General features: G+C 38.0%; 1 protein-coding gene across 1 annotated transcript; it reads right to left on the reverse strand.

Annotated features, from left to right (window-relative positions):
• Window positions 1-659: 659 nt before the first annotated feature.
• sim1a (SIM bHLH transcription factor 1a) lies at window positions 660-15,597 on the reverse strand. Its single transcript, XM_051130611.1, has 12 exons — window positions 15,437-15,597; window positions 14,601-15,122; window positions 11,224-11,306; window positions 10,567-10,656; window positions 10,345-10,453; window positions 10,166-10,251; window positions 9,662-9,861; window positions 8,788-8,894; window positions 8,013-8,160; window positions 5,139-5,304; window positions 4,172-4,574; window positions 660-3,339 (listed from the first exon to the last, which is right to left on the reverse strand). Exons 2-12 carry the CDS (start codon window positions 14,773-14,775, stop codon window positions 2,651-2,653), a joined length of 2,256 nt encoding a protein of 751 aa, XP_050986568.1. The 5' UTR covers window positions 14,776-15,122; window positions 15,437-15,597; the 3' UTR covers window positions 660-2,650.
• Between the last annotated feature and the right edge of the window lie 883 nt (window positions 15,598-16,480).

Raw genomic sequence — 16,480 nt, forward strand, 5'->3', positions numbered from 1 at the left:
TGCCCAGCAACACACCTGTCAGGCTGGCCAAGCGTTTACCTGAGCTTCCTTCACAGCACACATGAAATACAGAGCGGTCAAATGACGCTACAAATGCTCTCAAAGAGCTCTTTCTGAATGTTTGCACTCCACAATGTGTGTTTTAGTCATTTCATGATTTGCAGCCAGAAAAAAAAAAAAAAATCCCTAAAGCAAAAAGAAAACACCGGTGGGCAAATGCACATAAATATATCTTCTGTATTTTTGAATTACAACATTCGTTTAGTTCCACCAAACTCAGGAATCTTTACATGTTGATTCAGCCATACACAGAACTGAGATAATACATTTGTGCAAATAAATGTTTGCCAAAAAAACTATTTATATAGAACTATAATTTGCTGCAGTGATAGAATCTTCATAGTCTCCAAACACATCTTCATAGATTGAAAATGTTATTATCGATAGTATTTTACTTATTGGTAAAAAAGAATTTATCATTTGTCTATGAGAGTGAGTGCCAATGATGTAAAATCAATATGTATTGTAATATTGTAATATCAAAAAAGTTTCAAAAATAAAATGAATAAGCATTAAAAAATAAAAACCATGCAGCCTTTCAATGAATGAACATCTTTGCAATCATTTATTAATTTCTCAAGTGAGTATGAAATGTCATATTAAACATGAATAAAGATCAAATTTATGTGGATATATTTGTTATTTCAAGATCTTTTTCACCTGAGTTCTCCAAGGTCGCGCTGGATGAACAATGTCAAGACTAAAAGCAAAGGCAGAACCAGTTTCGAAATATATTATTCTAAACAGTTTTGCTGTAATATGAAAACAAATTAAAATACTTTCCATTGTATGTTTAAAAACATTGACGCGTGAAAGGAAACAATGGCATGTAATTTGGATGCAAAACTGAAAATTATAAATAAACACACACACACTGTGATATTTTAAAACAAAAGACATTTTTCATTCACATAATAAATACATTTTGCAATACCATTCTGCAACTTTTGCATCATTTTATTTGGTGTGGGTGGGGGGCAGGGATGTATTTTGCGTATGTACATCATAAATATTATTTTTTTTTCAGAGTTTCTCTCATTTAGAGAAAAACAGCTTTCCAAACAGAGTCAGTTTTTTTTTTTTTTTTTTTTTTTTTTTTTATAAATACATGAAGAAGGAGTGAGGTACGGGGTCGAGTCTGTCAGAAAATCCCCCCTTTAACGTCCATATCAGACTTTGGACTCCTCCAGTGTGGAACCTCAAAACACCAAACAGCAGCTCGACTCAAAGCCCTCCAGCACCGCAGCAGTCAATCATCAATCGGGCCAAAAACACATTTCCAGACCTTCTAATCGAACCAGCGCAAAAGTCGTCACTTAGTTCATTTCTATTATTGTTCCATTTGTTTGAATAAAATCAGATGTGTTTCAGAATTGCATAATCTCGGTTTTCATTTTAAAGGCTGACATGTTAGAGGCTTGCAGAAGGACAAAAATCATTTGTTCAACTCTATAACACAATAATGTGCTCAACCGGTTTCTTGTTTAAAAAAATAAAAGTCTTAAATTGAATCTTCAAGCCTTTGACTTAAAAGACTGAATTGGGTCCAAACACAGATGGACAGCATATGCAACTACAAAAAGTATCCCAGTACACAAATGAGCTAAGATTCAGTCCTACGATAACCTGCACTTTGCATGCTACTTCAATTTTTCTTGTTATATTATAATGCATTTCCCCCAATGCCACAGATGGACTGGTTAAAATCAGGCTACTGCTGTGTCTCAAGTATAGAGTGCGAACGACTAAAACCTGGATGGAATTTGAGGTCATGGATGTAGAACTGTTGCATCAAAAACAAACAAACTAATGAACGAGAAATAAAAAAAAAAAAAAAATCCAAAATTTCAATTTACATATCGCTTAACCACAAAGTATTGTGACCCAACAATTCAGTAACCCAAATCCAAATGTGAACTACAGAAAATAAAATTAATTAAATGATTTTGCTGTGTGGATTTTTGAAACTATCCTATCAATGTGCTGTTACAAGGTCACGTAATTCGTGCTTCTCATTAAATCTCTCTGATTTGGACAGTCCCCATTCATTCAAGCATTTACAGCTTATAATAGTGGTCAAGAAAACAAAAAAGTAATAATCAGGTATATAAAGTATTTGACAAACAAACCCTTTTAATGGAATCCCTTATCTGTGAACAAATGAATCAAATGTTCTTTCACAGATTCACAGATCAAGAACTCACATCCCTTAATATACTGCAGTATACAGTATTTTTTGCTTTGTTTTCCAGTAAAAATATCTAAACATCCTTAAAATAAGATCAGTTTACTTATACAAGATTGCATAATTTAAGATTTATTTACTTTCTATTAGCTTTTTATTTTTCTTCTTAAGCATAAAACTCAGTATTTAAAAAAAAAAAACTGAAAATCGTAAGCAATTTTGCTTCTTAAGTAAATGTTTGTTTTAAGGATGTTTACTTTTTTTTTTACTCAAAAACAATGAAGAATTAAGGAAAAAGTATTTGTAGAATTTGTAGGAACAAAAAAACAAAATCAAATCAGAACTTCTAGGCTAGCTTGAGTGAGAGGGTGAAGCACTGCGTGGCGGTTCGTGATTTGATAAGCATCAGCTGCCGTTGGTGATAATGACAGAGGTGCCTTTATGGCCGGGTGCTTGTTCAGCCTGCATGCGTAGATGAGTGGCCATGTCATAATGGGAGGAACCTGAGCAACCCAGGGAGTATCCTCTAAAGCTGTCTGCCTCGTACAGATGTTCTAGTGCGTAGCTGGTGAGCGAGTAGGCCGTGTGTTTTTCCAGGTACTGGCGGGGGTGTGAGGGGTATAGTGCTGGAGTCGGAGAGACAGCACATGTGCCCGTCAGGGGCAGTGGCTGCTGGTGTTGCTGAGAAGAGGAGAGCTCATTTTGCAGGAAGTCTTTACTTTTACCCAGTCTGTCAGGGATGGGGCTGCTGAGACGGGACAGAGGAACAGGACTAGGGGCGGGGCTTATAACCTGAGCCGGCCCCCGACACACCACACTCTGCAATGCCGACTGGGGATAGTCGGTACTGTGAAACGAGGAGCCGTGGCTCTTGGCCAGACCGTTTGTAGACTCCAAAGGGATTTCTGTAGGAGCCTTTCTCAACTGCAGACGACTTTCCTCCTCTTTGATCATCTGTTGTGTGGCTCGAATCAACGTCTCAATCTTGCTGGGCTCTTGAGGACTTGCGCGGCATTGGTCACCACGGTATCGGTCGCCTGAATCGCTCGTGTCAGGTGAGCTGACCACGCTGTCCTCGTCCCAGTGACCCCTCACTGCAAGTGGGAGAAAACAGTGTTACCATGGTTAAACAAACTCTATGGATAAAGTCAAGGGATTCATATACCACAGGCGTGCCCAAACTCAGTCCTTGAGGGCCAATGTCCTGAAGAGTTTAGCTCCAACTTGCCTCAACACACCTGCATGGAAGCTTGATTAGCTGGTCCAGGTGTGCCTAATTGAGGTTGGAGTTAAACTCTACAGGACACTGGCCTTCCAGGACCGAGTTTGGGCCCCCTTGATAAACCAGAAGACCAGATTTGTAAAATACTGTCTACAGTAGGGATCTCCAACCCAATCAAACACACCTGAATCAGCTAATCAAGGTGTTCAGTGTTACTTAAAAATTACAGGCAGGTGTGTAGGAGCAGGGTTGAAACTAAAGTCTGCAGGAAAGTAGCTCTCCAGGAGCAGGGCTGGAGACCCCTTGTCTACAGACAGACAGATGAGTCGAGAATCATTCAGATCTTCAGCTATTACTCATTACCAGGCGAGAAATTTGGACCTTCAGATCAGGGGTGCCCAAACTTGGTCCTGGAGAGCCGGTGCCCTGCAGAGTTTAGCTCCAACCCCAATCAAGCACCTTATTAGGCATGCTAGAAACTTCCAGGCAGGTGTGTTGAGGAAAGTTGGAGCTAAACTCTGCAGGACATCGGCCCTCCAGGACTGAGTTTGGGCACCCCTGTTCTGCATGTTTTTCAGAATGCTCCTGTCTATAAACTCAGGTTGAGGAGTCTGTGGAAGATCAAAGCAAATTGTTTCTCCTCAGAACGAACCAAAATGAAAAACATTTGGTTTCTAACCATAGATCCATTGAAAGAAACACACCTTGCAGGCTATGGATAGAGGTGATGTGGGGCATCACGCCTTCAAAACTGTCCCCGTTCTCAGACGAAGACTTGGGTAACGGAAGGACAGAGCGGGCTGCACCCCACCATGCCTCTCGTCCGGGCTGAGGAGTGCCCAGGAAGTATCGCCCAGCCTTACAGCGACCCCTTTCGCAGGACTCGGAGTGAGTGTGGCCGTAGAGGTCGCTGGAGGTATGGTGGTCGTCTGTCAGCGGTAGGCCGTAGCACAGCGGCCGTGGTTCCGAGAACTGCCGGTACACGCATGAGGACTCTATGCCTTCACACTGTTCCAGAAGCTGAGGAGATGCAGAGTCCGTGAGTGGGCTCCCTCCCCACGGGCTATCCTGATCCGACTCCGAGCGATCTGTGGGGAAACCAGGATACTGCACAAAAAAAAACGAATATGTGTTAATACAGTCTTTCCTCACCCTTTTCCTGGAGGCATGTCATCAGTACACAAGTTACATACTGTATTTCTATCTGATCAACCCATTTCACGTCTCAGAGTTTCCACAAATGTGCTGATACTGGTGTATTTGATCTGGAAGAGTCTGAAAATGTGTCGTGTTGGGGTGCCTCCAGTAACATGACAAAACGTACAACTTTATCAGTGAGGGCTGATTTACACACATAGAACATGACGCTGGATCAACATCCAACATTCCTATCATCCAGTCCGAGTCCTACATATATCCTCAACCTTCTCTCAAACCTACCCTTAAAATTATAGTGCAATGACTGCATGTTGTTCCAACCCCTAACCCTATCCCTAACGCAATGCCTAAAATTAGAAGGCAATGATTGATTTATGGAAATGTTACTTAAGGAATGACTAGACATGTCCTAGTTGTGTAAATCACATTAGAAGTCTTCCCAGCAACAGAAGACCTTCCTAGAGTTCCCAATGTACATACTAGCCAAATGCAAGGCATTACTGTGATACTGACCTGTGAATAGGGAGAGAGTCTTGTTTTGGTCTTGGTACGCGAGACTCTGCTTTTGCCGACTCTTCTGTTCTCGCTGATGGGGTTGGTGGGGCTGTTGTACGCAAACGAGGGTTTAGTGGACGTCACCTGATCTAAGGACAACTGTAGTCCTTTGTATTCCGTGTCCCTGTTGGGGAATGACAGCAACATTGAGTCTCGAACCCAACTGGGTGTGAAACTACATGGTTTACAATGGCTTGCCTTGGTATTAGTGTTTACTGGTGCATTTTTCCTTTTCAGTTTACCACTCAGAGAAATGTACGGGCAGGCTTTTTTTAGATACTTCAGGCTCCATGCTCATTTGTGAAGCAGTGTGTGAGGAAGACTCAAGGACAGAAAATGAATTGCATTGTTTCTCCTGCAGGATTGGAACAAGGCTCCTACAAACATACGGCGGAGGGCTGGAGGCTCTGTTCAAATACACAGTGAGATTAAGAGCTATGTCTGGCTAAATCAAACCCACACAGGGATCACCACATAAGGCATAACTAGGAAATGGGAATTGATTTCTCAGTAAAGTGCTGTATGGATTTCTGTTCCCAGTGATGTATAACTTTCAGAAAACGACGGCTAGAGCGTATGCTAGCCAGGTGCAGACGCCAGCTTCCCTCCTGAGGCCTAGCAGCCTGGCTCAGCCAGCATGCAGACTAATGGGATTGCACGCAGATGGCAACATCTTGGAAAAAGACTGACATACACTTTCTCACATGCATCCGCGCAAATGCACTCGCAGATCCGTGCGATCTCCTGAAGTTGACGCCGTGCTTGTACGCTCTACGTAAACAACAAGTTTTTCTGAGGTCAAGGCCTGTAGACAGAAGCCAAAAGCCTTAAGGTGATGCAACACGTTGGCCGGTGTCAGTAGTTTTGCAGATACACACAATCTCATTCAGCTGAGCCACCATTCTCACACACACACACAATCTCATTTCACACCTCACAGCCCGTGTGAGCAGACTCTGATAACACCACGATAAGATGGCAGACATATCCACCTCGCTTCCTTTTCTCACTGAAGGCTAGCTGTGCATTTCTGAATGAGAGCACATGTGGAGAGGATAAACAGGAAACAGAACTCGCACTCGTGATGTCTACACCGCCACGCACACTTTTATGGAAATCATTCTTCTCAAGGAAACTGAATCACGGACGATGGCGGGGAATATCACAAAAAAAGAGAGAACTCCATTCATGGACACTCTTAGCAAGCTGTGAGCTATAAACACTCATCATCTTTACAGCCTATTAATTAAACCTCATAAACACTTTTCCTTTATAGCTGTGGCTGAAGAGCTATCTGACACTCACGAGCTATTGGCAGACTGGCATATTAAAACCAATCCACTTTGTTTTAATGAAGGTTTTTATGGCGCGCAATTCATTTACATCTGTAACAGATAGATAGCAAAGGAGGCAGAACAAGCAGGGCTGGGGCTGGGGGGTTGGTGGGGGGGTCGATGCTCCAGATGCTGGCATCAGTTCTAATGGGCTCTCTGGAAATGTGTGCACAAATGCTGCGCTTCACTCTTCCATACGTCCCTCGCTCGAAACCTTAGTGTGAGCGATGGCTCCATTGCTCAATCCTACCTCATTCTTTCCAGAGAGTTCTAGTGGAAAAGTTCATTGTGGTAATGCACAGAGTTTGTCAGTATGAATGCATGACAAATAAATCATCCGCGACCCCTGGCTCCCATGCAGTTCCTGTACATGCAGCTGGCATATTATATAAAGCAAGAACAGGAATGACACCCCAGACTGACTGATGAGCATCAGGGCAGCTCAGTCACTGTCATGGTTGGACTTGCAAACACCATAAATCTGAACCTTAATGATACTGTATTAAACCTATTGCTAGTTATAGGCCTTTTAGCTGTGTAATAGTGGAATAATGTGGGCAATTCAACACAACTGTAGACAGAAGCTTTAAGAAATGATATGACATGCTACACTTTTGCCTAATACACTGCATGCATGTTAGTCATGAACAAATGGATTCAAGTTTGTGTATGGAATTGCATTATTGAACAATTTGAGGGTATAGGATAGGGACCATTTCTCACTATTAACTAGTTGCATATTAGCACGCATTTTACTAGCACATTGACTGTTTATTAGTACTTATAAAGCACATAAAAATGCCTTATTCTAGATCCCTTAATACTACTCCATACCTAAATTTAACTATTTAACTACCTTACTAACTATTAATAAGCAGGATATTGGGAGCTTAATGAGGCAAAATACATAGTTAATTGTTAGTTAATAATGAGTCCCCAAACTAAAGTGTGGCGGTTTAATTTGTTTACATTTTTTCATTAAAGTATGCCATGTTATAAGTATTTTGAAAATATTATTTTACATGCATTTCAACTACTGTTCAAAAGTTAGAAGTTTTAAACATTATTAAGAAATTATTTAGAAATAAATTAAAACACAACAGATTTTTATTTCACATAGATATTTGATCTATTTATCAAAGGATCCTGAAAAAAACAACTGTTTTCAACACTGGTAGCAATAAGGAATGTTTCTTGAGCAGCAAATAAGCATATTAGCATTCATTTCTGAAGACTGCAGTAATGGCTGCTGAAAACTCAGCTTTGCCATAACATCAAATAAATTAGATTTCAAAATATATTAAAATATAAAAAGTTATTTTAATTAGTAATTACAAATAAAATAAAAAATTAAAATAAAATGATAATAAATGCATGACTTTATAGCCTGTTCATTATCTGAATGTAATTGCTGAAAATTAAACAACAGTGTATAAAGACCTCATGCTGTTTCGCATAAAAAGATTCAGTAACGCCTATCTTTATATAGTGTACTCACGTGAGGACGTAGTTGACGCTGACGATGCAGTGCGGTCTGGACGATCTGCTGTTGTGTACGATAGTAGCGTAACTCTGTACCCACACCCACCCACCCTGCTTAGCCAGGAATCGGTAGTATTTGGTGGTGACTTGTCCTTTTACCAACACTACAGAGAGAAAAAAAACACACTCTGTCAATTAAAAAAATCTTATTTCTCATTTCTGACACTTTCACCTCACATATGCTTCTTTTGCGAACCAGAATGAAAAAAACAATTCATTAATTTGCTGTTTTATTAGTTGCCCTTAATGTGTGGTTCATTTAATCGTTTTTATTCATGGAAGCTAGCTAATTACTGCTTTCATTTGCATGTTTAAACCATAAGCTGGCGTTTCTCTTTCAGCCTAATAACTATTTATAGCAAATAATATCAAATATTGTGTCTCTTAATAGGCTGTGTTGTGCTGCAATCAGGAATGTAATAGGTAAAACAATGAATAATAGAAAATGGTGTTTTTAAGGACTAAACGTGTAGAAAAAAATTCTCATTTTCAATCTGGTTCACTAATTTAGTTACTAATAGATTGCATGTTTAATCTAAGCTCATGCTCAAATCAGTATGTTGAGACAGGGAAATCATAATCATCTCCTGTAACGTGGTATTATCAATTACCGCGCTCAGTTGTACCCTCGTGATGGTGAGCGATGTCAGTCATCTCTAAAGCTGCTGTTATTATTAGATGCTGTAAAGGGGACGTGACCAGAGGAATGAGGAAAAACAAACCTAACTCACACAAGTGGTGCGCGCAGCGGAGATGGAAAGTGTCACAGCTGTGGACGTGATGATAAAGTGTCTTCTCTATTAAGTCTTGTGGCTCGTAGCCAGTGAGCTCCGCAACCCTGACAAACACAGAACAGAGAACGGAATAACAATGCTGTTGGCGTGAGCGCAAACACCTGTCCACACACTGGCACGTGCGAGAACGGGACAAATTTGGTTAAACGTAAGCCCAACGCATGTGTGGCTCACTAAACACAGCTGCATATGTACACAGAGAGCAGAACATGTATATATACAAAGCTGCATTTACACAATCATAGAGGCACACGTGCACAGACACAGACAAGAAAGTACTGTTTGGTGGTTTCAAAATAATTTGCATTTTATATATAAGATATAAATATATATAAGAATGCTTATGACATGTAGGCATACATACAGAGACAATGAGGTTCTGAGAGCACAATGTTAAATTTAAATTTAAATTTATTTCTATAAAGATTATGACTAAATTAAATGTACATATTGAGGATTCTGGCCTTATTTAGTTTGTATGACAGAAAAAAAAGTCAGGTGTTTTCACTTCAGTTGAAGCAAAAGATGCTCTGTGGAACATTGGAAAACACGATCGCAGCTTGAGTGCATGCCAAAGGGTGAAATGCCAAAAAATACTGAAAAACATTGATATTGATATTTATGTTTAACTCTGAATTTTCAAACGCCAATGTTTTACTCAAATTGTTATGCTGATAATATAATCTTTAAATCTCTAAAAAGTTGCAAAATGCCAAAAAGAAGGATTTCCATTCATGGTCGCTATTGCCTATATTATTGTCAATAAAACTAGCAACACAGCAGAATGTGTAAGCATATGAACCCATGGTACCTGGAGTCCAGGAAAATGAGTTTCATGTCCAGGCTTGCTCTGAACATGAACATATTGCTGTGGAGCTTGATCTCGGTTACTGCGCTGGGGGGGAGAGAGTGACCTACAGCCACCAGACCCACGTTCTGATAACAGCCGTCAAACGGAGACATGTCTAAACTGTACTGACGAATCTTCAGATAGCCGCTGCAGTGAATTACCTGTCGGAAATCATGGTCACACGCACACACACATGCATCCGTATTACAGTTCGCTGCAACTGTGATAATCTCCATGATACCTTCTGTTAGGGCTTACATGTAAATATTATCTGCCTTGGCTTGCACATAAATCAACTATATCACGTTATCAACAAGTCCCTATATTTGTCATTACTAATGTTTTAAAATATGATACCACATGAGCACAATATCATTAAAAATAGCTAAAAAGATATATACGAACTGTACATAATGAATATATTTTTACCACACATAAAAGAGGAATGAAACTCTAACGGCCTACCTTGTAACCACCACACGTCAAGCCTGCGTTTCTTTTAGCAAGGACGCATTTCATTCTCAGGAAAAAAGATCTTTCCATTTCATATTCTAGAAAAAGAACAGCAAGCAGAAGACGGTGAAGGAGCGGTCTGAGGGAAGATGAATTGATTTGTGTGCAAAGGTGTGCAGTGGATGTCTCACCGTGGACAAAGTGTGAATGATACGGCTGGTGAGCCGTCAGGACCGCAGTCATCTCGTCGTGGTCTGCGGGGTGGATGTATTCATAAATGCTGTTCCCCGTCAGCTCTACCTGTTAAAATGGACTTTTGTCATTGCAGTCAAAGCTGAAACATTGTGACATAGGCTGAATAGAAATAGGCTTTAAAGAAAAGTGATTAGTAAATAGGAAAATGTGCACTTTACCTGTGACAAGCCTAAATGCACTGATGCGGTTTCAGAAATGTACATAATTTTTCCATCAGGAGCTACCACAAAAATGAAGCCATCCAATGTCTAAAGAAAATTTAAAGGACAATTAATGAATGCATATATTTACATTGATTAGTTCTTATATTATCCAAACATTATTAGCTCTTAGAAATATTAGGGAAAAAAACATGTAATTGAAGTAGAGGTGAGATAAAATTTCAACATTTGAATTAGGAGATAATATTAAGCGCTCACACTCTATTACAGCAATAAGCACAAATTTAAATAGATGTAGAAAGCACTTCTAAAAAATGTAATCATTTAAATGAATTATGAAAAAGTCATTAAAAAAATCTTGGCAAGAAACACACGAATGACAAATATTGACATTTAGACGGTCTCAGACTTATCGCAGAAATAGACATACTAGCAATGCAAAACTATAACTGTGAGACGAATTTTAAGTAGAATTATACACGGTCCTTTAAAGTTCGATAAAGTAGTTTCAGAATTCGATACCATTATAATAATATAATATAATATAATGTAATATAATATAATACAATTCGAATATAATAAATAATAATAATAATAATAATAATAATAATAATAATAATAATAATAATAATATACAGATTTTAAAGAGTGTACCTGAAGCAGATGTGATCCTAATTCTCGGCCCACATTGTCCAGAGAACTCGCTCGACTCACATGGCCCCAAGATTCCCCAAGACCTGCGGAACGTATTCATAAAAACACCTTAGTTTATTTAAAAAATAATAATAATAATAGGATTATGATGAGCCTTAAATATCTGACAATCCATAACGGTATTGAATAGAGCTAACCTAAAACCAGTCTTAGCGCATAAATAAAATGTTTGTAATGTGAAATTCGTTTTGACGGAAAAAAGCATAATCAAAATCTACATCAACAGCACACAAAAAATAACTACAACAAAAATAATAGTCTATCGTCATCTGACGATCAGTTAGTCAATATTTTAACACTGAATTGACTGTAAACACGCTGAATGTAAATGAGGAGTATTTATGATGGTCCCGTACAGGCGGTGAAACTCGATAAAGCAAACAGTCTGACACACACAATCCTTATTGAAATGCAAATCGCACGAAAACAAACATCAGATGAAAGCAAAAGCTCTGATTCCACTTTAATATTAAACAAACATGGACTCCGCGTTTATCCAGCAGAAACAATCACATTACTGCTCAAACAGCTCACTGAAAAATAACCACATTCTCACAGAGCCAATAACCGCTTGGAAAAATCTTCGTGGAAACGTTTGAAAGCGTTTTTAACAAACTGGCAAGTCATAAAAAAAGTTAATTTTCTTTTGCTGCTTTTAAAAAATATAAACAAATTAAATATTTTAAAATACCGTGAAAGCTATAATTCAGTCGACCACTAAGACTGATCATTCTAATTACAGCTTATGGTAAAATATTTAGGTTTATTAAATAATAATAATAATAATAATAATAACAACAACAACAATAAATTGTCGAAACAGTAATACGTGCTCTAAATAACAATACTAATTGTTACTGTGCGGAAAGCGCGTTTAAGTATCCTAATGCACGTCTGAACCAGTGCCGACGAATCCGAAAAGAGACGTTCTGTTATTTCGCATGGGAATTATTAGATCTGATTGGATCTGAATATCCGCAACTCATCACATAATAAACTTTACATAAGCAATAAGAGTATAGCACTTCACACAAAAGAATACATCACTGCAGCTCTCCAGCGGAAATGTTCCAATTGCTTGCAAGACAAGAAAACTGAACTGAAAACTAAACACAACTCATATTAAAACAAATCTTCTCTTTCTGCTGTAAGTGAACCCGTTTCTTTACGCGCTGCTGAGAACGCTTATTTTCACAGGCCCGAAATTTTTCCAACACATCAACCCGAAAGCCTTTTATTCAAACGAATTTAAAAATATTCATATTTAATTCTCTAATGTAAACAATCGTTATAAACAAGCTTGTCATTGTTTTTGTTTTTGTTTTTGTTTGTTTTTCATTTTCAAATAATCGTAAAACAGATTTTACGCCCAAGAGGAATCACTTATAGTCTAACAGAAAATTACTACAACCAAATCTGAGCGAAATCCCTAAAAACAGACTTACTGAAACAAATTAACAAATGAATAAAACAGAAAACAACACCTTTCGTGTAAAGCTAAATTATTAAACTGGTGTAATATTGGACAATTATTTGACAGAAGTGTCCGTCAGAGTTATTCTCTTCACATCCGAGCAATAAATAACCGCCATAAAACCACCTTCACCTTCCTTTATTTTCTAATAAAACTTTACTGTCTCATTTCCTCTAGCACTACACGTGAGCTATCTTTGCTGTGACCTCACTGACCTTTTAGCCCGGGCGAACTGTTTCATTCACAATGTATGTTTAAAAACATTTATTTACAATCTAATGAGTAAAGCACATGGTGCAATCCAGTGGATGGTAAAATGCTACACTTTAGTATCTATCCTATGGCAAGATGGAGAGAGAATGTATTTAACCATATGCTTGTATCCAATCTACCTGGCATATACACATACTGCAAGCCAAATAATTACATGTAATTATCACAGTTATAAATGTAATTAGTAAATGTAGTATTATTTTTCTCCCATGTTTCCAACTTTTCTTTATCTGTTATCAAAGATGGAGCCGTTTAATGAAAAATCGTTTTTAGGCATACAGCAGGTTTCAAAAATGTTGATTACAGTCATTAGTAATACAATAGTATAACATGTAACAGCCTATATAATGTAGCCTGTATATAACAGTAAATAGGCCTATTAATAAAATGCAAGAGATGAAAACCTAAACATGGATAAGAATGCGCAAAATGAAAACCATTAAGCCTAAATAATAATAAAATAAAAAGAGTCGTGCGTGTTTTGGTGAAAATGCAACTAAAAGGAGGACTGTCAAGATGTTGATGTAGATGCATTTGCACTCTTTAAGGTCGTCTTTTTTTCTTGATATTACTTGTCGCACACAAACGATCAGTTTAGCCTCCAGGAGCTTGTTACTGATGAAATGTCGGTGTTTAGCTATATGTGTCACACTGTCTTAAACCGGTGCTGAGTGATGGTATATCCATAGAGCCACGATCCGCTTTTAGCCCTTTTTTATTGTTTTGTTGTTTTTAACAATAATAATAGCTTAATAATAATGCACTGATGTTGTGCATGAAGACGCGTCAGTCAAGTGTTGATCAGACTGTGATAACTGGCGCTATTCTTCTTCAGTCACGCAGAACAGAAGGTGGAAAATAACGCTAATAATCAGAACTACCATGAGTCTGTGTCCGAGTGTCGGGAACCACACTTACATTTAAATACACTCGATCTCCTTGTTTTAATAAAATGAACGAAATCCCTTTTATACTTCAATCAAATTCAAGAAAGAATATTTATTTGTTGCTAACTTGGAAAAAAGGTTGCTGCTGCTGTGAAGTGGAAGGCCGCAACGACCAAAAAATGTTTTCGCTCCGTGTTTGCATTCTTAAAAACGGACAGGCCTTCTAAAATTTTACTAAAACGTCTTGATTACTTTTATTCATACCGCGCTTTGGTAATGCATGTTTGATAATGATTTCGGTCCTATATTTTCTGCAAATGATGTGCATGAAATCCTATAGTAAAATGGCATATATCTACATGTCTAGAACAAAATACTATTAAAACAAATAATATAATGTTTTAATAATTATAATAATAATATTATAATAATTCGTAATATTTTAGTAACTACAGAATCATTAATAATATTAATAATAATAATACTTGTATTATATTATTATTAACATACTATTTTATTTTATTTTATTTTATTTTTTATTATTATTACCATAATTGACAAGAACACTTGCAATGTTGTTAGGCTTCCCAAAATGAACGAATTATTTACAGATACCGTTTATAGGGAAAAGATGACGTCCAAAATCTATCGCATTTGTTATGCATGGGATATGACTGCTGTACCTTCTGGGAAGACTATCCTCATTTTCAGGTAGCTGGTGGTGAGTCTGATGATGGAGGCTTTGTCCAGCTGTGAGGTGATGGCTGAGGGCAGAGGCAGCAGTTTGGCCAGCTCGTAAAACTCGCTGTTCTCCTTCTCCCGACGCGTCCGCGCCGCGTTCTTCGACTTCTCCTTCATGCTCTCTGTCACTGACAGGTGTCTCAGACCCTTCTGCTGTTCACTTCAATCTCTCCACAACACAAACTCAACCGCATACGTGAGATCTCGAGCAGTTTGACCAACATGGGAAGGTTTCAGAGACGTCCTGAAAGTGTTCCTGCCATGGCCAATTCCCAGCAATTTACGGATGTTCCTGAGATGTCTTACACGCAGATGTGAGACGAACAGACCTTCATGATTTCGATGAGTTTGTTTCATCCGCCGTGAATCTTATTTTACACACACATGAAATCCACTCGGGCCCAGAATCTCTTCATAGAGGAAGTTCCATCCATCCATCCATCCATCAGACGCGCATAATATTCCTGGAAAACAGCAGACCGCACATTCATTTCTCTTCCGACTTTGAAATGCACGTGTTTTGTGGAGAGAAAGCTCTGATTTATTAACTACCATAAATCTAAACTTTATTTATTAATATTAAATTGACGTTTATGACGGACTGTGTTGATATAAACCATGCACTTTCTTTCTACTCTTATATCTAAGCTACTTCATTTTTACGCATGTGATATGCTGTTGAACGTGTCTGAGTACATTGAATTTATTAGGCTATATCATATTTTGCTTAAGTATAACTTTTACGTTTCAACAGGCTAAAACTTGCACGTCTTCTTACCTCATGTCAGACCACACTGCAAACTTGCATTGCCTTCATAAGTTCATAACTCCACAACGACAAATATCCAGACCTGCGTTCACGCGTTAATTCATGCCGAATTCCACAGCAAACACAGGAAACATGGCATCTTTGTATCCAGAAGGATCTTGTTTGGAGGAGAGTTTGTTGAAGTCTCTTTCTGTCTGAGCGGCACACGGACCCTCCCCCTGATCACAGCTCATTGGACACTGAAGGACCAGACAGGATTTTCCCATTGGATCCCATTCACCAGCGGCCGCTCCATGTGAAATCACGATTTGTTAGAAATGCTGACCCCTGACCCGTAACGCACTATGAATAATATTTGCATTTAAAGTTCACTGACTCTATCTATCTATCTACCTACCTATATATCTATCTACCTATCTATCTATCTATCGTTTTTTTTTTTTTTTTTTTTTTTTTGCAGAGAAACACACTTAACTAAATGCTAAATTGGTGCAAAATTAAAATAGTGGAATTATAGCTAAATTATCCTTCGTTATTATAAGAGTATTAATCAATCATCTAAAATATGCATGTGAAGCAAATACTTAAAACTACATATCTAAATATATGGAATAAAATACACGTGCTCGTTTAAAGGCTGTTACATATTGCTTATTGTGTTATTAATATGGTCCTGTTTTCTTATGGTTTAACTAAAAGGATTCTGCAGCAATACAAATACAGGAAATCTAGCAGGAAGATCTGCTGTCCATGAAAGAAAACAACAGTATTGATTCAGAGAGAAACAAAAATAAGTGATTATGGTAGTAAATCCCACTCTTCTTCCTACCAGTTTTTTGTTGAATAAAAGGCTAGCAATTTTGTGCAGTGTGGTAGACTTTAGTTTTGTAAATATTGTGACCCTGGATCAGATTTATTTATTTTTTTTTAATTAAGATGTATTGATCATCTAAAAGCTGGATAAATAAGCCTCCTATTGATGTATGGTTTTTGGCACAAAGAAAAATTGATCATTTTGACCCATACAATGTATTGTTGGCTATTGTTACAAAT

This window comes from Labeo rohita, chromosome 16 (genome assembly GCF_022985175.1).
Source record: "Labeo rohita strain BAU-BD-2019 chromosome 16, IGBB_LRoh.1.0, whole genome shotgun sequence".
NCBI classification, from domain to species: Eukaryota; Metazoa; Chordata; class Actinopteri; order Cypriniformes; family Cyprinidae; genus Labeo; species Labeo rohita.

Bases quoted from the DNA above. Each gene is read 5' to 3' on its own strand.
- sim1a (XM_051130611.1), bottom strand. From the start codon at position 14,775: ATGAAGGAGAAGTCGAAGAACGCGGCGCGGACGCGTCGGGAGAAGGAG. The intron at 10,657-11,223 runs GTACACTCTTTA...AATTTTCTTTAG, and splicing joins TAGGATCACATCTGCTTCAG to ACATTGGATGGCTTCATTTT. The intron at 8,161-8,787 runs GTGAGTTAGGTT...TTCTCTCTGTAG, and splicing joins CCGCTGCGCGCACCACTTGT to TGTTGGTAAAAGGACAAGTC.